We start from the raw sequence: 23090 nt of genomic DNA, 5'->3' as shown, positions 1-23090 counted from the left end.
TTATCTTATATGTCTCTATATTATCTTATATGTCTCTATATAACATGCAACCTATTAGAAATATGCGGCAAGTGATTAGACAAAGATTAGAAGTGAAAAATCTGTGCTGAACATTGGGAGGGAATAATCATCCCAGGCAGTTGTTGCTTCTGGCTCGTGGTTTACCTCAGTGCTGAACTCACTCATTCATCCTGTACCTAACTAGAAAATAACAGGGAATTCTACCTCTTAAAACTTAAGAGATTGAAACCAATTACATGTCAGGAAGCAGTTCCTACTTGGGGTTCCTGTTTAAAGTAATTTAGCTGGAGATAGGAAAGAATAAAACAATGCAAGTTCTGGGGCCCTTAACATTATTGAAACAGCGCTGAGTTCTTCAGTCAGGCATAAATGAAAGAGTTAATTTGGAGTTACTTTCAGAAAGGAATTGAACTAGCATTCAAAAAGCTTTACATAAACATGAGGGAGAAAGGAGTAGAGGAGTGTATGCTAACCAGGGATGGGAACAGCATGGACCAGTTATACCAAATGACCAGTTTCTGTGCTGAACATTCTATGTAACACGAAAAGCTGAACAGACATTACTGCGTATTGTACTCAACCACGATAAAGAGGCAAAATTGATAGGGTGGCAGTACGAAGGTGTGGCAGGAGACGCATAAAAGCAGTAAATGTAGCGTCCCACAGCTGTGGGACTCTTAAATGAGCCGGTGAAGCCAAAAGCATGCAATCATTGCCGATCGCAATTACCCGAGTAGTTGGAAGGCAGAGCTGTACTCCTCAGTTTCCCATACATTCCTCTCCAAACATGTGATGTAGAGTTCCCGGATCTGTGGAGAGTAAATTGCACAGAAACATTTACTGGGCAACAGAATAAAGAATATAATCAAAAGTTCCATGAAAAAGCAGGACCATCACAAGTAAATAATAAAGGTTTACTCAACATTTGTAGCCCAGAACAGCAAATTGCTGCTTTCCTTCATTGGCCATAAGTACAGATTAAACACAATTCTTGGAGAGAAATTGAATGGCCTTCTTCAGTCACAGGCCCTCGATGTCTAGACAACACCCTTGTACTCAAATGGCAGGCAGTATACTTCTGACATGGAATGTGTGTATACACCTGAAAAGTCAGGTTCCCCTCTTCACTCTGTAAAATGGTGCAGAGGTGACGATCACGAGGGGTCACGGGCTCAAGGTGAGAGGGGCGAGGTATAACTCAGATATCAGAGGGATGTGTTTTACACAGAGGGTGGTGGGGGCCTGGAATGCGCTGCCAAGTAGGGTGGTGGAGGCAGACACGCTGGCATCGTTTAAGACTTACCTGGATAGTCACATGGGCAGCCTGGGAATGGAGGGATACAAATGAATGGTCTAGTTGGACCAATGAGCGGCACAGGCTTGGAGGGCCGAAGGGCCTGTTTCCTGTGCTGTACTGTTCTTTGTTCTAGCACCAATAAAATTCCAGGGCTATATTTCATAACAATCAATCTCTTAATCCCCTAAAATGCCCATATGATTGTTCTCTGGAGTATATTCTCCTCCATGTGTAACAATAAAGAAAAATTATAGATTAATAAATTAACTTAATATCCTCTAGCATTGCTGAACAAGAACACATCGTTGAATTTTTTTGTCTTGGGCTCATCAGGACAGATGCAAGAATGACAAATTTCAAAGGGAACAGCAATTTATATTGCAAGAGAAAAGGGATGCTAATTGGTTGGACTCCAACTAGCTAAGGCGTTGCCATGGAGAATTCACCCAAGCTTTTGTTCAAATTCAAAAATGGCAAGTCAACTTTGATTGGTCGAGGCATTGCCATAGGGAATGCATCGGGGAATAGTTATAATCCACACTTTTGTTCAACTGAAAAAGATGCAATGACTGGACATGTTCCTTTTGCCTGCAGAGGACAGGGCCCTGTGTATGAATATATATGTAGCTTTTAGCAAGTACAAGTAGCCACATTGTCAGCCTGGCTGATAATCTTAAACTGGTTGTTGCCGCAATTCTTAGCACCCTCGGGATTATTCAGCAACTGCTGTCCAATTGCGGAATCACATCTAATGTTTGACATGACAGGGCGGGATTTTCCTCCCCCTCCATGGCATGTTTTGCAGCGGTGGGAGGCAACGCGTCAATTGCTGGCAGCGGAATCTTATGGTCCCACCGCTGTCAACGGGGGTTTCCCACTGAATGCACTCCTCGCCGTCAGGCAATCCATGGCGGGGGGGGGGGGGGGCCATCAGCGGGTCCACAAGATCCCGCTGGTGGGAATGGCAGCAATATTTCAGTGTATGTTCTGAGTTTTGCAACCATGAAATATGAAGGCTGTAAATCCCAATGGCCAGTGAATCATACTAAATAGAACTTTCCTTCAGCTTGTTCCCAACAGGCAGAGTACTAAGTGTACTCAACCAATGTGTTATTCTGTTCTTGGATGCTGAATTATGGTTCTCGGTCTCCTGATGCTTACAGTATTCTTGAACAGTGTAGGTTGTTTTCTATGGTAACTCATCTCTATGACAGGAGCATTATAATAAGGAAAGTTCTTGCAAATGACAGTCATATCTTTTCATTTTAATATAAATGACCAATGAGCGTGTACAATTCTGGTTACCCTATTATAGAAAGGATATTATTAAGCTAGAAAGAGTGCAGAAAAGATTTACTAGGATGCTACCGGGACTTGAGTTATAAGGAGAGGCTGGATAGACTGGGACTTCTTTCCCTGGAAAGTAGGAGGCTTAGGGGTGATCTGATAGAGGTCTATAAAATAATGAGGGGCATAGATTAGGTAGATAGCCAACATCTTTTCCCAATGGTAGGGGAGTCTAAAACTAGAGGCTGTAGATTTAAGGTGAGAGGGGAGAGATCCAAAAAGATCCAGAGGGGCAATTTTTCCACGCAGAGGGTGGTGAGTGTCTGGAATGAGCTGCCAGTAGTAGAGGCGGGTACAATTTTGTCTTTTAAAAAGCATTTAGACAGCTACATGGGTGAGATGGGTATAGAGAGATATGAGCCAAAAGCAGGCAATTAGGACTAGCTTAGTGGTAGAAAAAAAAGGGCGGCATGGACATGTTGGGCAGAAGGGCCTGTTTCCATGCTGTAAACCTCTATGACACCTCACACAGCCAACCTTCCACAAAATACGAACAATGATATTCTGTTAATCTTTAGAAGAGTAAACAATAAAAATAATTCCTCCTCATATTTTTCAGGTACAATATAAGGGAACACATACCTGTTTACCTAAAGGATATTTTGGAAGAGACGATGTGCAAACATGCAGACATTTCAGAACTGGGAAGTAATTCTTGTGGTAAATGTGAAGGTCTGTCAGCAGCCTCTGTACATCATCCTGCATTATTTGAAGGGCAAACAGAAAGGAAGCAGCTTTTATTACTTTATCTTGGATTAAAACACATCAGTAAACTGAAACCCCTCAGATACTCTCAGAGCATATTTTTGTATGTCCTTCGTTCGGTGCTTCATTATCTGGATATATATATACAGATATTACTAGGAGCAAAATCCAATGTTCTTGCCAATTTTGATGATGCCTGCTTGGTACGACTTTCACTGATTGAGAAAGAAGTTATTACACACCACTCATGACATTACAACTACAGATTTAGTCATGAATTGTAGACAACAGAAAACACAAGCATAACTGCAACAAATAACAGCATAGAGAAAGACCTTGCAATCCCATCTCATTTGTGCCCACATCTGCCAGAACAATCCAAAATGAATCCCACTCTCTTGCAAAATTATGTTTTATTTTAGAAGTATTTTCCTCCATTTATCCAAATTTTCCATAAAAAATCAATGGTCTATGTCACAACTAACCTCCTTCTCTCTGTCTAAGGGACAATTTTAAATTGATTACCCCCTTGTCACTGAGCCATGACCAGCTGGAGAGTATATGACGGGACTTTACGAGCCCCAGGCAGCAGGTTCGCAGTGGGGGAGGGGGAATATTGCTCACTGTTGAATGCTGCTCTGATTTCTCAGTGTTGAGAACTGTTGTCGTCCGAGCAGTGGCCACTGCTTCTAGTGGTACTGGAGAGTCACTGGCCATTTGATTGGCCAGCAACTCTGAGGCAGGATTTCCTGTTCTGCTGGCTCCCCCGGAGTATTCAATGTCTGTGGGGTGAGCCACCAGAATGGGGACGAGCTCACCCTGAGTTTTTCGAATGGCGCGGGGGAATGGCGAGCAGAGTGTACCCCGTTAAATCTAGTCCATAGTCTTTTTCCCCCTATTCATTTTGCCAAATCCCTTTATAATCTTAACTTCTCAATAAAACTCCTTTCCTGCAATGGAAATAATCCTGATCTCTCTTCACAACTACAGGTTATCATCCTTGGCATGATGCTGGCAAATCTAAATTGGACGCTGTCTATGTCATTAATGGCTTTTCCATATTGTGGCACATAGTGCTCCAATGTGGCTTAACCAACCTTTACATCAATTCATCATTATTTCTTTACTCTTGGACTCCTAGTAATTAAATTTCTCCACTATGCAGAAACATCAGCATCCAGAAGTACAATCTTCTAAAAGCATAACCAGGCCTTTTGGTTATATCAACTTCAGGAGGCAAAAGTAGTTTCAATAGAAACCTGTATTTATGCAGCACCTTGTATTATAGCAGCATCCTAAGGTGCCTGCAATGTCCTAACTATGTTAGGGGGTTGTGGGTTTTAAACAAAAAGAAAAGGGGTGGTTTGCACACGTAGATTCAAACTAACAACAATTGATTTATTCTAGGAGGTTTTGGTTGTAGACAGTACAAACTGAAAGTAACACAGCAACCTGTGGCAACACCCTAATGAAGTCGCTATCAAATTACATGATCAGCTCTTAACACAAACATGCAGCCCTTTTAAATATATAACAGTGCCTTAAACAGCGGACAGTGGGCATGGAGAAGAAAGAGTCAAGGAGCAATTGAGCGACATTGTAATGAACTATGACAGGTAGAAGCGGCGATAGTTAAAATGGGCTTGGAAGCTGATTTGAATTATTGTCACATGTATTGGTATACAGTGAAAAGTATTGTTTCTTGCCCGCTATACAGACAAAGCATACCGTTCATCGAGAAGGAAAGGAGAAGGGTGCAGAGTGTAGTGTTACAGTCATAGCAAGGGTGTAGAAAAAAGATCAACTTATTATAAGGTAGGTCTGATAGCAACAGGGAAAAAGTTGCCCTTGAGTCGGTTGGTACGTGACCTCAGAAAAGGGGCAGGGAGAAGAACAGCATGGGGCATTGGGAAATACTTTCAGAGAAAAGGACTTAAACATCTGGAGACTGTGTCAACAAACATCGGAGGGGAGTAGCCCATTTGGTCCTTGGAGACTGTTCCGCCATTCAATAATATCATGGATAATCTGGTTGTGGTTTCAGCTCCACTTTCCAGTCTGCCTCCCCATCGCCCTCGACTTCCTGGCCTGCCAAAAATCTTCCAAAGTCTGCCTTAAATATTCAAAAGAATTAAATTCAAAGACTTGAAGGGAGCATTGATGCAAAAAAGACCAGAGTCCAAGAACCAAAGGTTGTGGGAGGATGCAGAGGTTGGGTAGGGTGAAGCAATGAAGAGATCTGACAAAAGATTTTAAATGTAATATATTGGATGTTAAGAAACCAGTGTGTATCAGTAAGGATGAGTAGGACACACTTGAAATGCGCATTAACCAAATGGTTTACCTGTAAATATTGGTCATTAGTCAAGAGTTTAACCTGCTTCTCCGAGTCTTGACGTTCAACATATCTAAAATTAAATGCATACATGGATTAATTTTCCTGGTTGAGCATCATAGTGAGATGTACTGATAACAGTGGTTACACATTGGATTTGTAGGTGGCAGTGTTGCAAGATGTCAACGTTGAATAGTAACACTGACATCATAAAACACATCTCTATCGACAGCAACACAGGAGTTTTTTCATATTGTGAATAAAGTACAATGTATACCCGTTTAGTACTTCTCTCAATTTTGATTGAAATTGTCCCATAACCTCCAACTCTCTTTTCCTACTCTGGATTTGCCTCCCCTTTACCCAAGTGTCTGCTGCAAAATATTCAAGCACTCTCCCTGCACTCATTCTCACATTGGGAGTCAGGGAATTCCACTTTAAACAGGTTATTATAACTTCAAACTGATACAAGTTCACTAGTAAAAGTAGACTGCTTGTAAACTACAGACATAACTGAGACAGCCTCATCTCCCTGTCGCCTTTCAAAACTGAAAGAACCAGAGCAGGATGGTTCCCGCCTTCTCATCAAGACAGTGGTCTGTGAAGCACCCACCTCATTGTAGTTGCTATGTCCCAGCTTTGGTCCTTGCGACAAGAGGTTGGATTCAAAATGAAATCCAAGACATTTGTAGACCCATCATCAGCGCGTGATATGGTTTGAATTAAAGGAGCTTATGCCCATAAGAATCTGTCTCAGTTGCCCTTTCTATGGGCAATTATGTGCACGAGATACCTACATGTCCACTTGGGTGATAAAGTCAGTTGGCCTCAGTTCCTGAATAACGGACTGTCATAAGCTCAGTCCTCATGTTAAATTCCTCAATGACCTTATGAGTGACATGCTGCCAGTGAAGCTATGCAAATCTGCATACGTGAATGACCTTGGGAGCCATCTTTAATGACAGGGGTCATGAGCAGGGATCTAAACACCATGGAAACATATTTCCAGCAATGGAAGGTCAAGCCAAACTCCCATAAAACAACAGTCCTGGAAGTGACCTTTCATGGTAATACTGTGCCACATGAGCCCACCCTGACCTGTCTCGGAGTGAAGCTAGTCCTCACACTAGCTTTCCACAACCAGAAGATAGTCACCAAGATCAAGACAAGGATTATCCTGGTCCAGAGACAGGCAGGCACAAGTCACGAAGCATCAGTGCTTCAGATACCAGCGACAGCCTCCACAGTTGAGTACTGAGCAATCGTATGGACCAGAAATAGCTGCACTCAACTTGTTGATGTCTAACTGATCATTGTAATATGCTGCAACACTAGAACCCTCGAGTCTATCCTAGCAACCCATGCAATCACACATCACGCCCCCAGCCATTCAACACAATGTTGCACCCTCCGGACAGTCCAGCGAATCAAAGAAAATTAACACCTCCTTATCCACCAGGGCCTCAATGCCCCTCACCACCACTTGAGGTCCCTTTTGGATCCAATCGCTTAATCTTCGATCATCAGGTTTCAACTCTGATGAGGTTTGGAAAGATGAATATAAACAATGAGAAGTCATAAACAAAGATCTTGTGAAAGACCCTATACAGACGATCCCCGGCTTTGTTCTTCCATGAAACTTCTAGGAATCCCTAAACTGAATCTGCACATGGAAGCTGCTGACACAAACGGAGAAGTATAAACTCTCCAACGTGCAACTGTGGTCATCTAGAACAGACCATGGAATGTATAACAACTCAATGCTTGGCTGTCAAATATGAAGGTGGCACCACAATGATAACAATCCGTCATTCCTAACACAATATCCGATAGTCACCGAAATACAAAATTGGAATTGTTGCTCTACATCAGCCATAAGAATGAATTGCTCCATTGTTCATGTGAATGTCTAATAATTTATCAATAACCTCCAAATGTCTATATACAGTATGTGAACTGTCATTGTAAATTAATTACAGACTTGTTACAGCACAGAGAGAGACTATTCAGCCAATTGCTTCTGCATCGACTCTCCAAATGAGCATTATGACTTAGTGCCATTCTCCTTCCTATTCCCTGTACCTTTGCTCATTGTTCCGATTCAAATAATCATCTAAATGAAGGAAACTAATGGATAGTTATGGCATGGAAGTTTCCAATCAGATGCCATCTTGGCCCAGGGACAAAACATTGCCCTGAGTTAGGAGATCATGGGTTCAAGCCCCATTCCATTCACATCCAGTCTGACACATCAGTGTATCACCAAAGGAGTTCTGTACTGTTGGAGGTGTTGACTTTGGCATGTCCTCAGGTAAATATAAAAGATCCTGCAGTACCGTTCAAAGAGGCGCAGTGAGCTTCTCAGAGTGTCCTGGCCAACATTTATCCCACAACCAACATCATTAAAATACTGATTATCTTCATTGCTGTTCCAGGCCCCAATTCACACTGCAATGCATTACAACAGGAATTACACTATACTGGCTGTAAAGCACTTCAGGAAGTTCTGAACTTGTGAAAAGGTCTAGATAAATAATAGTGTTCTATTTTATATTTAAACATTTGAGGAAGGGTGTAAATACCATGAAGCAGGCTCACGTCAATATTTTACGAGTAACTTCTTTCGCTACGGATACATTTTTAAAAAGTGGTGCAAATTTGCTTCAAACAGTCGGCATAACTAGCAAATTTTTATTTAGACTTTCGCAATAATGAAAAGAAAGACAATTAAAAAACATACAGCATTATCTCGTCAGTATCTGGAATGATATGAAAGTATATTTACTTCTGTTTTTTTTCCCCAAAGGTTTGATAGCTCAGTCTTATCCTAAAGGTCGAAACTGCATAACACAGACACTATGTGATAAAAATTTAATGCATGAAATTGCATTGGTGAAACAAATCATTTTCCCTTGAAAAGGAACAATCCGTATAGCCCTTTTCTCTCCGGATGCCCCCTCGCCCTGAAGGCATTAACTCGCTCGGTTGGGTAGGCTTCCCCAAAGGCTGTTAATAATCTCGCCAAGGGGGTCACTAATTGCGTAAGTCTTGGTGAGTGCCAGGGGTGGTCACTATTTGTGTGAGTCTTGGTGAGTGCCAGGGGTGGTCACTATTTGTGTGAGTCTCGGTGAGTGCTGACACGCTATCTGACGGTCTGATACTGGAGAACATCAATCCTGAACTCAATTTTGTCCATAGCATGTTTTAATCTTAGGATCAAATTTAGCTTATATAAGCCACTAAATGCATGCTGAGATATCGCAGGTCTGTCGACGTCAAAGATGATGAAGTGAAGATGGTCGAGAGCTTCAAGTTTCTAGGTGTTCAGATTGCCAACGATCTGTCCTGGTCCCCCCCATGCTGACGTTATAGTTAAGAAAGTTCACCAATGTCTCTACTTTCTCAGAAGGCTAAGGAAATTCAGAATGTCGACTACGATTCTCACCAATTTTTACAGATGTGCCGTAGAAAGTATCCTTTCTGGATGCATCACAGCTTGGTATGGCTCCTGCTCTGACCAAGACCGCAAGAAACTACAAAGGGTTGTGAACGTAGCCCACTCTGTCTGCACTTCCTGCTGCCTTGGGAGAGCAGCCAGCCTAACCAAGGACCCCACACATCCTGGATGTACTCTCTTCCACCTGCTTCCCTCAGGAAAAAGAGGTCATGTACCAACCGACTCAAGAACAGCTTCTTCCTTGCTGCCATCAGACTTTTGAATGGTCCTATCACACATTAAGTGTTGCTACTTTGGGCTTTGATTTGAATTGATATATTGTCACATGTATTGGGATACTGTGAAAAGTATTGTTTCTCAAGAGCTATGCAGACAAAGCATACCATTCATAGAGTACATAGGGGAGAAGGAAAGGATAGGGTGCAGAATAGTGTTGCAGTTACCGATAGGGTGAGGAGAAAGATCAGCTTAATGTGTGATAGGACCATTCAAAAGTCTGATAACAACAAGGAAGAAGTTGTTCTTGAGTCGGTTGGTAATGAGTATGTCCAGGATGTGTGGGGTCCTTGTTTAGGCTGGCTGCTCTTCCAAGGCAGCAGGAAGTGCTGACAGAGTCAATGGATGGGAGGCTGGTTTGCGTGATGGATTGGGCTACGTTCACAACCCTTTGTAGTTTCTTGTGGTCTTGGTCAGAGCAGGAGCCATATCAAGCTGTGATACAACCAGAAAGAATGCTTTCTATGGTGTATCTGTAAACATTGGTGAGAGTGTCGGCATGAAGGGAGCAGGACAGATTGTTGGCAATCTGAACACCTAGAAACTAGAAGCTCTCGACCATCTTCACTTCATCACAAAACAAAGAACAAAATTACAGCACAGGAACAGGCACTTCGGCCCTCCAAGCCTGCACCAACCATGCTGCCCGACTCAACTAAAACCCCGTACTCTTCTGGGGACCATATCCCTCCATTCCCATCCTATTCATGTGTTTGTCAAGACGCCCCTTAAAAGTCACTATTGTATCTGCTTCCACTACCTCCCCCGGCAGTGACTTTCAGGCACCCACCACCCTCTGTGTAAAAGATCTGCCTCGTACATCTCCTTTAAACCTTGCCCCTTGCACCTTAAACCTATGCCCCCTAGTAATTGACTCTTCCACCCTGGGAAAAAGCTTCTGGCTATCCATTCTGCCCATGCCTCTCATAATCTTGTAGACTTCTATCAGGTCGCCTCTCAACCTCCGTCGTTCCAGTGAGAACAAACCAAGTTTCTCCAACCTCTCCTCATAGCTAATGCCCTCCATACCAGGCAACATCCTGGTAAATCGTTTCTGTACCCTCTCCAAAGCCTCCATAGCCTTCTGGTAGTGTGGCGACCAGAATTGAACACTATATTCCAAGTGCGGCCCAACTAAGGTTCTATAAAGCTGCAACATGACTTGACAATTTTTAAACTCAATGCCCCGGCCGTTGAAGGCAAGCATGCCGTATGCCTTCTTGACTACCTTCTCCACCTGCATTGCCACTTTCAGTGACCTGTGTATCTGTACACCCAGATCCCCCTGCCTATCAATACTCTTAAGGGTTCTGCCATTTACTGCATATTTCCTATTTGTATTAGACCTTCCAAAATGCATTACCTCACATTTGTCTGGATTAAGTTCCATTTGCCATCTCTTCGCCCAAGACTCCAACTCAATATTCTGCTGTATCCTCATCACGAACCGCAAATCCACCAACCTTTGCGTCGTCCACAAACTTACTAATCAAACCAGTTACATTTTCCTCCAAATCATTTATATATATTACAAACAGCAATGGTCCCAGCACCGATCCCTGAGGAACGCCACTTGTCACAGCCCTCCATTCAGAAATGCACCCTTCCACTGCTACCCTCTGTCTTCTTTGACCGAGCCAGTTCTGTATCCACCTTGCCAGCTCACCTCTGATCCCATGCAACTTCACCTTCTGCACCAGTCTGCCATGAGGGACCTTGTCAAAGGCCTTACTGAAGTCCATCTAGACAATAACCACTGCCCTACCCTCATCAACCATCTTCGTCACTTCCTCGAAAAACTCGATCAAGTTAGTGAGACATGACCTCCCCTGCACAAAACCATGTTGCCTCTCGCTCATACGTCCACTTATTTCCAAGTGGGAATAAATCTTGTCTCGAAGAACCCTCTCCAATAATTTCCCTACCACTGATATAAGGCTCACCGGCCTGTAATTACCTGGATTATTCTTGCTACCCTTCTTAAACAAAGGAACAACATTGGCTATTCTCCAATCTTCTGGGATCTCCCCTGTAGCCAGTGACCTTTGACATAGACAGACGTGCGATATTTCAGCATGCATTTAGTGGCTTATATAAGCTAAATTTGATCCTAAGATTAAAACATGCTATGGACAAGATTGAGTTCAGGATTGATGTCCTCCAGTATCAGGCTGTCAGATAGCGTGTCAGCACTCACGCAAATAGTGACCATCCTGGCAAGATTATTAACTGCCTTTGGGGAACCCTATCCAACCAAGCGAGTTAATGCCTTCAGGGCGAGGGGGCACCCGGAGAGAAAAGGGCTATACGGATTGTTCCTTTTCAAGGGAAAATGATTTGTTTCACCAATATAATTTCATGCATTAAATTTCTATCACAAAGTGTCTGTGTTGTGCGGTTTCGACCTTTCTGATATAGGAGTTCACATGGCAGATCCAGTAATGGATGTTCAGGTAAGATCGTCAATAATTTCACCCATATGGCATAAAAAAGGAAAGAGTGGTGGGATGGTATAGCACATTATAGTTTAGATCAGTGAAACAATCACAAATAGAATAAGCTAAGAGTGGTTTGCTCCTTTGACGAGTATTGCCAGCTCAGGATTTAATCAGACTACATGTAGTCATATAGGAACAAACAGTCCACGAAACATTATGAATGCAGCCCTACTGAGACAACTGAATCTCATTGGAATTCAATAGCAGAACACTAAATAAGCACAAGTTTTTAAACTAAATTTCTTGCAGTTCTCTAATAATCATATACTTTGCTTAAGTTTATTCAGGAAGAAGTTGAGTCATAGAAAGTGGCAAGGTACCAGGTTTGATCCATGGTCGTCTCAGCTGCAATCATTTAATTGGTCTCAGCAACACTGCATTAGAGATGGGACGGTGCATGGAATAAGAGGATGGGGTAGGAGACAGAAAATCAGGTAATGAGGCTAGTGATTGTCTGTAATTAAGTTTAAAGTTTATTTATTAGTGTCCCAAGTAGGCTTACATTAACACTGCAATGAAGTTACTGTGAAAATCCCCGCGTCGTCACACGCTGGCGCCTGTTCGGGTACACTGAGGGAGAATTTAGCATGGCCAATGTACCTAACCTGCACATCTTTCGGACTGTGGGAGGAAACTGGAGCACCCCGAGGAAACTCATGCAGACATGAGAAGAACATGCAAACTCCACACAGACAATGACCCAAGCTGGGAATTGAACCCGGGTCCCTGGTGCTGTGAGGCAGCAGTGCTAACCACTGTGCCACCTTGTTGGAAATGTGTTGCGAATGAGATCATCAGGTAAGAACAGAATCTGGGTTGGGATGTGATGCCACCTGCAGCTGAACAGATACCAACACCAATTTATGAACAGCTGCTTGGATGACGTACAAGAGATGAGGAAAAACAGGATGGGTGTGAAAAATTGGCAGAAGGCAGAAAAGAAAATCAGCCTTTGCTGAAAAACAAACAACGTTTACTCACCCCATAAAAGATGGCACTTGACGTATTAGTTCACAGTCATCATGGGTAAGGTTCTGTACCCTGGCATTGGCTTCATCTGGTGTGCAGCACAGAAAACTAAGTGACTGGGAGTAGAAGTGCTCTAACAGAGATAGCTGGAAAAACAAGGAGCCATAAGAGGGGCGAAGAAAAATATACAAGGTATTGAAGAATCATAAATTTCAATTTTTGCCATCTAATCGTGTTTTAAACTTACTCAGCCTTGCCAACTTGAACTTACCTGAAAGCCTTTCACAAAATTCCTGACAGAAAAATCGTGGTACAAGAAGATGGTGATCAGAACCTGAAGCACTTTTCCATTCAACTTAAATGGGAATTTAGTTGTCAGAATCAACTGTGGAAGGGTACAAAAGACAGAAAATAACTTTGTTTTTATAAAGTGAGTTACTCTCAGGTGTATGCATAGTTAGGTACAATACATGCATTAAAAAAACGAAATTACAATGAGAGAAATGAATGCCATACAAGTACTTACAAACTGATACGATCATGGCTCATCAGATTGTCAGCTTACCACCACTTTCCTACCCTTGACTCTGTTTTGAATCGAAATCTAACTCAACATTGAATATATATACTCAGTGACCCAGCCTCCACTGCCCTCTGTGGAAGAGAATTTCAAACACTAACGACGATCTGTAAGAAGTAATTTCCAATCTTCATCTTAAATGGGAGACTCCATATTTTTAAACTACATGCCCTCCAGTTCTAGATTCCCCAACAATAGAAAACATCCTCTCAACAATATTGGTTGTCAAGTCCCCTTAGAATCTTGCATGTTTCAATAAGGTCACCTCTCATTCTTCATAACCCCAAATGAGGATTGGTCCAATATGTGGAACCTCTCCTCATGACAAACCTCTGTGCCAAGAATCAGCTTAGTGAACCTTCTCTGAACTGCTTCCAATGTAAGTATCCCTACTGACGTAAGGAGGCCAAAACTGTACATGGTATTCCAGGTGCAGTCTCACCTATGTCCTGTACATCTGCAGCAAGACTTCTCTACTTTTATACTCCATCCCCCTTGCAATAAATGCCAACATTCCATTCTGCCTTCCTAATTACTTGCTGTACCTGCGTACTGACTTTTTGAGATTCATATAGGACATCCAGATCAATCAGTATTGTAGCATTCTGCAGTATCTCTATTTAAATAGAACCATAGAAACTAGAAGCAGAAGTAGGCCATTCGGCCCTTCAAGCCTGCTCCGCCATTCATTTTGATCATGGCTGATCATCAAATTCAATATCCTGATTCCCCCCTTCCCCTATATCCCTTTATCCTTTTAGCCCCAAGAGCTATATTTAATTTCTTCTTGAAATCAGACAACATTTTGACCTCAACTACTTTCTGTAGTAGTGAATTCCACACATTCACCACCCTCTGGGTGAAGATATTTCTCCTCAAACTATAACCCCTAGTTCTAGACTCCCCCACTATCGGGAACATTCTTTTTGAATCTACCCTATCTAACCCTGTTAGAATTTTATAAGTAATATTCTGCTTTTCTATTCTTCCTGCCAAAGTGGACAACATCATATTTTTCCACATTATACTCAATCTACCAATTTTTTTGCCCACTCATTTAACCTAAAGCCCTTTGTAGGCTTTTTGCATCCTCACAGTTTAAAGTTTAAAGTTTATTTATTAGTGTCACAAGCAGTGCTACCGACTGTGCCACCATTTATACCTATCTTTGTATCATCAGCAAATTTAGCTGCAATACATTCAGTCCCTTCTTCCAAGTCATTAATGTAGATCAGAAATAGTTTTTTTTAAAGTTTATTTATTAGTCACAAGTAGGCATACATTAACAATGCAATGAAGTTACTGTGAAAATCCCTTAGTCACCACACTCCGGCGCTTGTTTGGGTACACTGAGGGACAATTTAGCCTAGCCAATGCACCTAACCTGCACATCTTTCGGACTGTGGGAGGAAACCGGAGCACCCCGAGGAAACCCACGTAGACACGAGGAGAACATGCAAACTCCGCACAGACAATGACCCAAGCTGGGAATTGAACCTGGGTCGCTGGCGCTGTGAGGCAGCAGTGCTAACCACTGTGCCGCCATGCCGCCCACGGTCAAGCACTGATCCCTACGGCACTCCACTAGTTAGTTTGCCATTCTACAAATGACCCATTATCCTGACTTCCTGTTAGTTAGCCAGTCCTTTGTACATCCTAAAATATCATTCCCCAAAACCACAAGCTCTTATTTTGTGCAGTAACCTTTTATATGGCACATTTTCAAATGCCTTTTAGAGTTCCAAATACACATCTCCTGCTTTCACTTTATTCATCCTACGTGTTACATTCTCAAAGAACTCGAAAATATTTGTCAAACATAATGTCCCTACACAAAGCCATGCTGACTCTGCCTGGTGGCATTACGATTTTCCAAATGTCCGACTTAATCCTTGATAATGGATTCTAGAATTTCCCCAAAGACAGATCTTAGTCTGTCTGACCTACAGTTTCCTGTTTTCAGTCTCCCTCCTTTCTTGGATAGTGCTGTTACATTTGGAGCTTTCCAATCCCCTGGGACCTTTCCAGAACCTAGGGAATTTTGGAAGGTGACATCCAATGCATCCACTATGTCTGTAGTCTCTTCCTCGAAGACCATTAGGATAAACGCCATCAGGTCCAGAAATTTGTCAGCCTCAGTTCCATTAAAAGTTTGAAAATGGAACACTCTCATCCACTATATATATATTTTTATAAAGCTGTTGAAGCGTTTTACTTTTCCTATTACAGATGAAGCATATTGCAGAAAAATCTTCTTCATCTGTGACAGACACATCAATTACAACCAAATCATCAGCTTAAATCAATTCGAGTGAATAATGCTCCAATATGTTTCAACAAATGGAGGACTTCACTAGACTGGGGCTAGACTCGCCTTATTTTCTCCAACAATTTGATATGACCCGTGGGACAGTTTGGAGTGCAATAATGCAATACATCAACCGGCTCTGCATATCTGCGAAGGGGGATCTTCTGCACTCTGTTGCACACGCCTGTCTGTTATCCCTTGTCCATTTCCTTGTTCTAACTTTTTCTTTATTTTAAATAAGAAGATTTAACCCTTTAAATACCACCCTCATGTTTTAGCTGTGATTCAGATGAAGTTCCCTGTCCAATTCAGGCAATACCAGTCTGACCTGGCTACCAGCAGGTGCCTCCAGATGAACGAGAGAGAGACAGAGTTAATGTTTCAGATACGTGACCTGTGAAATGTTAATTTTGTTTCTCTCTCCACAGATGTTCTCTGACCTGCTGAGTAATTCCAGCCTTCTCGATTTTCATTTCAGATTTCAAGCAGCCAAACTAGGTTGCTTTTGCTTCCTGCTCTGGGGCGAAATAGCAGGTCTCTGACCAACCCCTAACCCCAGCGAAACGACAGTCAGTGAATTCAGCCGGAGACACAACCCCATAGCCTAGTAGCCCAGTGTCTGTTTCCACATAACAAGAGTGAACAGAGTAGGCTTGTCCTTCACATAAGAAAATCAAAGGTTGGAGACGTTTATACGGATATGGGCCAAGTGCTGGTAAATGGGAGGTCAGGTGTTTCATGCGTGTCGGTGCAGACTTGATGGGCCGAAGGACCTCTTCTGTACTGTATGATTCTATGCATTTTCACCAGAAAGGCCAGTAAGCCATTCCATCCCTTAAACCTGCTCCACAATTCAAATACTTCAAAACTGATCTCTATGTTAACTCAATCTGTCCACCCTTGATTCACTTCCAAAGTGAATTATTTTTATTCCTGTCAGAGTGAATGTTTTTTTTCAATCTTACAGTGAAGTCCTTCAATAAACATGGACCATTGCTGGTTGTCATCCAGTACTTTCAACAGTCAGGGGTGGTGATTACCTTATCAATAATTGAAGTTAAATGAGCGGTGCAGGAAAGAGACTGGAACAGTTCAATACAGAGCAATGAGGAAACTGCATGGGGCAGCATTCGATGGATAGTGATTGGAGATGTAGCAATTCCAAAAACCAGCACAAGTGGCAGTTGTTCAATGTAGTTACTGAAACGTTAATAAAAAGAAGCAGAATTAATGATAACTTGTTGGTAAGATGGTCCAGCTTTACAACCTATCTTGAGATCCACATCATTCATCGGCCTGAATAGCCCTTTAAACACACAATCCATATTTCAAACTTTTTCATTTGAACCACAAGAAATGTATTCGCTTGCTTGGCATCTAACCATCTTCCCCTAACATTCCACAGTATTACCATCGCTGAATCCTCCATTCAAGCTCTTGACATTGACTAGAAACATATGGACCAGCCATACAAATACTGTGACTACAAGATTACATCAGAGGCTGGGAATTCTGCAGCAAGTGAGTCACTTCCTGACACCCCAAAGTTTGTCCATCATCTACAAGACACAAGTCAGCAGTACGATGGAATACTCTCCATTTGCCTGGATGAGTGCAGCTCCACCAACACTAGAGAAGCTTGACAGCATCCAAGTCAAGGCAGCCCTCTTAATCAGCACCCCATCCAGCACCGTAAATATTCCTCCACCACCAACGCACAGTGGCAGCAGTATGCACAATCGACAAGTTGAAATGCAACAACTCGTCAAGGCTCATTCGACAACACCTTCCAAACCCGGAAGCTCTACCAACTACCAACTTTAGCGATGGAAAGGGATAGGTATATGCCGAAGGGCAAGAGTTACAGCTGGGGGAAAGGAAATTATGATGCGATTAGGCGAGATTTAGCTGGCATAGGTTGGGGAAGGAAACTGCAGGGGATGGGCACAATTGAAATGTGGAGCTTGTTCAAGGAACAGCTACTGGGTGTCCTTGATAAGTATGTACCTGTCAGGCAGGGAGGAAGTGGTCGAATGAGGGAACGGTGGTTTACTAAAGAAGTTGAATCTCTTGTGAAAAGGAGGAGACTTATGCAAAGATGAGACGTGAAGGCTCAGTTAGGGCGCTTGAGAGTTACAACTTAGCCAGGAAGGACCTAAAGAGAGAGTTAAGAGCCATGGGGGACATGAGAAGTCTTTGGCAGGTAGGATCAAGGAAAACCTTAAAGCTTTCTACAGGTATGTCAGGGATAAAAGAATGACTAGGGTAAGGTTAGGGCCAGTCAAGGACAGTAGTGGGAAGTTGTGCGTAGAGCCTGAAGAGATAGGAGAGGCACTAAATGAATATTTTTCATCAGTATTCACGCAGGAAAAAGACAATGTTGTCAAGGAGAATACTGAGGTACAGGCTATTGGACTAGACGGGACTGAGGTTAATAAGGAGGAGGTGTGAGCAATTCTGGAAAGTGTGAAAATAGATAAGTCCCCTGGGCCAGATGGGATTTATCCGAGGATTCTCTGGGAGGCTAGGGAGGAGATTGCAGAGCCTTTGGCTTTGATCTTTATGTCGTCATTGTCTTCAGAATAGTGCCAGAAGACTGGAGGATAGCAAATATTGTCCCCTTGTTCAAGAAGGGGAGTAGAGACAAACCTGGTAATTATAGACCAGTGAGCCTTACTTCTGTTGTGGGCAAAGTTTTGGAAAGGATTATAAGAGATAGGATTTATAATCATCTAGAAAGGAATAATTTGATTAGGGATCGTTTTGTGAAGGGTAGGTCGTGCCTCACAAACCTTATTGAGTTCTTTGAGAAGGTGACCAAAGAAAAGAGAGGCGTATGTTAGGTCCAAGCAGCTAAAAACGGAGGGAGCTCTGGAGGAGTACAAAGAAAGTAGGAAAGTACTCAAACGGGGAATTAGAAGAGCAAAAAGGGGTCACGAAATGTTCTTGGCAGACAGGATTAAGGAGAATCCCAAGGCATTTTATTCATACGTTAGGAACAAAAGGGTTGTTAGGGAAACAAGGCAGGACTTGCAGATAGTGAGGAACATTGTCAGAGGCTACAGAAGGATATAGATAGGCTGGAAATTTGGGCAAAGAAATGGCAGATGGAGTTCAATCCTGATAAATGCGAAGTGATGCATTTTGGTGGGAATAATGTAGGGAGGAGCTACACGATAAATGGAAGAACCATAAAGGGTGTAGAGACGCAGAGGGACTTGGGTGTGCAAGTCCACAGATCCTTGAAGGTGACGTCACAGGTGGAGAAGGTGGTGAAGAAGGCATATGGCATGCTTGCCTTTATAGGACGGGGCATAGAGTATAAAAGTTGGGGTCTGATGTTGCAGATGTATAGAACGTTGGTTCGGCCGCATTTGGAATACTGCATCCAGTTCTGGTCGCCACACTACCAGAAGGACGTGGAGGCTTTGGAGAGAGTACAGAGGAGGTTTACCAGGATGTTGCCTGGTATGGAGGGGCTTGGTTATGAGGAGAGATTGGGGAAACTGGGGTTGTTCTCCTTGGAAAGACGGAGGATGAGGGGAGACTTAATAGAGGTGTATAAAATTATGAAAGGCATAGATAGGGTGAACGGTGGGAAGCTTTTCCCCGGGTCGGTGGTGACGTTCACGAGAGGTCATAGGTTCAAGGTGAAGGGGGGGAGGTTTAACACAGGTATCAGAAGGACATATTTTACACAGAGGGTCGTGGGGGCCTGGAATGTGTTGCCGGGCAAGGTGGTGGAGGCGGACACACTGGGAACGTTTAAGACTTATCTAGACAGCTATATGAACGGAGTGGGAATGGAGGGATACAAAAGAGTGGTCTAGTTTGGACTAGGGAGCGGCGCGGGCTAATTGTTCTTTGTTTCTCGTTTCAAGGCTTCATTCTATGATCATCTTACTGGTGCCAGTACAGAGCGAGACTGCGGATAGTTGGGAACCTGTCTCGGGGGCAGGGAATTCAGATGGTGTTCGTAAAGCAGAAGTGGAAATGAATAGGGTTGGGAAGCATTTTCTGATCAGGGCCAGTGTGATCTCCTGGACTCGTTTCGATCGCCTCAGGGGGTCGGAGAGGAATTTCCCTGATTTTTTTGTTCCCCATATTGGCCCTGGGGTTTTCACTCTGGGTTTTCGCCTCTCCCTGGAGATCACATGGTCTGGAATGGGGGGATGGGGGTGAGTTAATAGGTTGTGATGAACAAAGCATCGTAGCTGTGAGGGACAGCTCGGTGGATAGGATATTAGGATGTAGATAGGCTGGAAAATTGGGCGGGGATCCTGGATTCAGGATTCAATCCTGGACCGGGGAGCGGCGCGGGCTTGGAGGGCCGAAGGGCCTGTTCCTGTGCTGTATTGTTCTTTGTTCTTTGTTGTTCTAGGTGGATGAGGGTAAAGCGGTTGATGTGGTGTATATGGATTTCAGTAAAGCATTTGATAAGGTTCCCCACAGTAAGCTATTGCAGAAGATACGGAGGCGTGGGATTGAGGGTGATTTAGCGGTTTGGATCAGGAATTGGTTAGCTGTAAGAAGACAGAGGGTGGTGGTTGATGGGAAATGTTCACCCTGGAGTTCAGTTACTAGTGGTGTACCGCAAGGATCTGTTTTGGGGCCACTGCTGTTTTTCATTTTTATAAATGACCTGGATGAGGGCGTAGAAGGATGGGTTAGTAAATTTGCGGATGACACTAAAGTCGGTGGAGTTGTGGATAGTGCGGAAGGTTGTTGCAGGTTACAGTGGGACATAGATAAGCTGCAGAGCTGGGCTGAGAGGTGGCAAATGGAGTTCAATGCGGAAAAGTGTGAGGTGATTCACTTTGGAAGGAGTAACAGGATTACAGAGTACTGGGCTAATGGTAAGATACTTGGTAGTGTGGATGAACAGAGAGATCTCGGTGTCCATGTGCATAGATCCCTGAAAGTTGGCACCAGGTTGATAGGGTTGTTAAGAAGGCGTACGGAGTGTTAGCTTTTATTGGTAGAGGGATTGAGTTTCGGAGCCAGGAGGTCATGTTGCAGCTGTACAAAACTCTGGTGCGGCCGCATTTGGAGTATTGCGTACAGTTCTGGTCGCCATATTATAGGAAAGATGTGGAAGTGTTGGAAAGGGTGCAGAGGAGATTTATCAGGATGTTGCCTGGTATGGTGGGAAGGTCTTATGAGGAAGGACTGAGGGACTTGAGGTTGTTTTCGTTAGAGAGAAGAAGGTTAAGAGGTGACTTAATAGAGGCATACAAGATGATCAGAGGATTAGATAGGGTGGAGAGTAAGAGCCTTTTTCCTCGGATGGTGATAGCTAGCACAAGGGGACATAGCTTTAAATTGAGGGGCAATAGATATAGGACAGATGTCAGAGGTAGGTTCTTTACTCAGAGAGTAGTAAGGGCGTGGAATGCCCTGCCTGCAGCAGTAGTGGACTCGCCAACATTAAGGGCATTTAAATGGTCATTGGATAAACATATGGATGATATTGGAATAGTGTAGGTTAGATGGGTTTTAGATTGGTTTCACTGGTCGGCGCAACATCGAGGACCGAAGGGCCTGTACTGTGCTGTAATGTTCTATGTTCTAGAAGGACAAGGGCAGCAGACACATGGGAACACCACCACTTGCACGTGCCCCTCCAAATCACACAGCAGTTTGACTTGAAACTATATTGTCGTTCCTTCCCTGTCAATGTCCAAATCCTGGAAGTTCCTTCCTAGCTGCACTCTGGATGTATCTACACCACATGGGCTGCAGCGGTTCAAGGAGGCAGCTTACCACCACCTTCTCAAGGGGAATTAAGAATGGACAATAATGCTGGCTTTGCCAGCAACCCTCAGATCCCAAGAACAAATTAAGAAAAATATATATTAAAAAATCACATGTTAAAATTTTAATTGGATATCACCCATCTTCATGCAGAGGGCAGTAGAAATCTAGAACTCCCAAAAGGGTGTGGATGCTGAGTCAGTTGAAGCTTTCTACATTGAGATCAGTAGACTTTGTCAGGTAAGAGTATTCAAGGGACATGGAGCAAAGGCAGATAAATGGGGTTCAGTAACAGATCAGTTATGTCCTAAATGAATGGTGAAATAGAGAAGAGAGGCTGGAGGCCTTCTCCTGTTCCTATAATGCTGTTGGACACAGTAACACAGCCTTTCACTTCTTTCAGATGGGCAGGCTGTTTATCCGCTTATAGACCAATCTGAAGGTAGCTTTCGATAGGCCGTGGGTGGCAAACGGGGTGATTGCAATGTCCCTGCCCCTGGTTTTCAATTCTTACCACTAATCTTCAGGTACAAAAAGACGGTCAGGAGTTGGAATTCTCCCACTAGGAGTGAGTGCCTTGGTCCCTTCATTCTTTCTGCTTTCCCTGTGCTGTAACCAAAGAACAAAGAAAAGTACAGCACAGGAACAGGCCCTTCGGCCCTCCAAGCCTGTGCTGAACATGATGCCCTAACTAAACTAAAAATAAACCTTCTGTCCTTACTAAATCCGTATCCCTCTATTCCCTCCCTATTCATGTACCCATCCAGATGCCTCTTAAATGTTGCTAATGGGCCCGCTTTCAGCACCTCCTCTGGAGGCACGTTCCGGGCACCCACCACTCTTTGCGTGAAAAACTTTCCCCGCACATCTCCAGTACATGAAGTTCAAATACTTCCACCACTTTGTGAACTATTTCCAGTTTATTTGGTCTCATCATTGCTCAGAACCAAACTGTTGTAAATTTAAGAGTAATTGACTTTAAAAAAACGTTGTCGCCTTCAAAAGTAATGTTTTCTATGTTCTCGGTTACACTGGTATTAAAAACCGTAAGTTAAGGTGCTTCTATAATTCCCCTGATATAAGAAGAGATTCTGGTGGTCTGCTATTACCTGCTAATGGTGATGAAGTCCTGCAGCACTTTGGGTAGGAAGCTCTCAAGATCTTTGAAGATGATCACAATGGGAGGGGACTGTTCTTCCCCAAAAGAAGAGGATTTCCTCTTTTTAGATGGGCTGCTTGAGGTAGATTTCTGCATCAGAACAAAATACATCTAAATTAATGTGGCTTATGAGGAGAGACTGAGTAGACTGGGGCGATACTCATTGGAATTCAGAAGAATGAGGGGAGATCTTATAGAAACATATAAGATTATGAAGGGAATAGATAAGATAGAAGCAGGGAAGTTGTTTCCACTGGCAGGTGAAACTAGAACCATGGCCTCAAAATAAGGGGGAGCAGATTTAGGACTGAGTTGAGGAGGAACTTCTTCACACAAAGGGTTGTGAATGTGTGGAATTCCCTGCCCAGTGAAGCAGTTGAGGCT

General features: G+C 43.2%; 1 protein-coding gene across 5 annotated transcripts in view; it reads right to left on the bottom strand.

Annotated features, from left to right (window-relative positions):
- The window catches only part of orc3 (origin recognition complex, subunit 3), a 94415-nt gene that overhangs the window by 41371 nt on the left and 29954 nt on the right, over positions 1-23090 (bottom strand). For all 5 annotated transcript variants that reach the window (XR_013497755.1, XM_078212469.1, XM_078212470.1 and 2 more), the window contains 7 exons: positions 22657-22796; positions 16834-16993; positions 13177-13290; positions 12918-13051; positions 5715-5778; positions 3248-3364; positions 751-830 (listed from right to left, as the gene is read on the bottom strand). Coding sequence is in view for 4 of the 5 variants with exons in the window: in XM_078212469.1 (XP_078068595.1) it covers positions 751-830; positions 3248-3364; positions 5715-5778; positions 12918-13051; positions 13177-13290; positions 16834-16993; positions 22657-22796 (809 nt within the window). In the remaining variant the exon portion in view is untranslated. The remainder of the gene's footprint in view (positions 1-750; positions 831-3247; positions 3365-5714; positions 5779-12917; positions 13052-13176; positions 13291-16833; positions 16994-22656; positions 22797-23090) is intronic.

This window comes from Mustelus asterias, chromosome 5, assembly GCF_964213995.1.
Source record: "Mustelus asterias chromosome 5, sMusAst1.hap1.1, whole genome shotgun sequence".
NCBI classification, from domain to species: Eukaryota; Metazoa; Chordata; class Chondrichthyes; order Carcharhiniformes; family Triakidae; genus Mustelus; species Mustelus asterias.
This window is presented reverse-complemented; position numbering and strand designations above follow the sequence as displayed.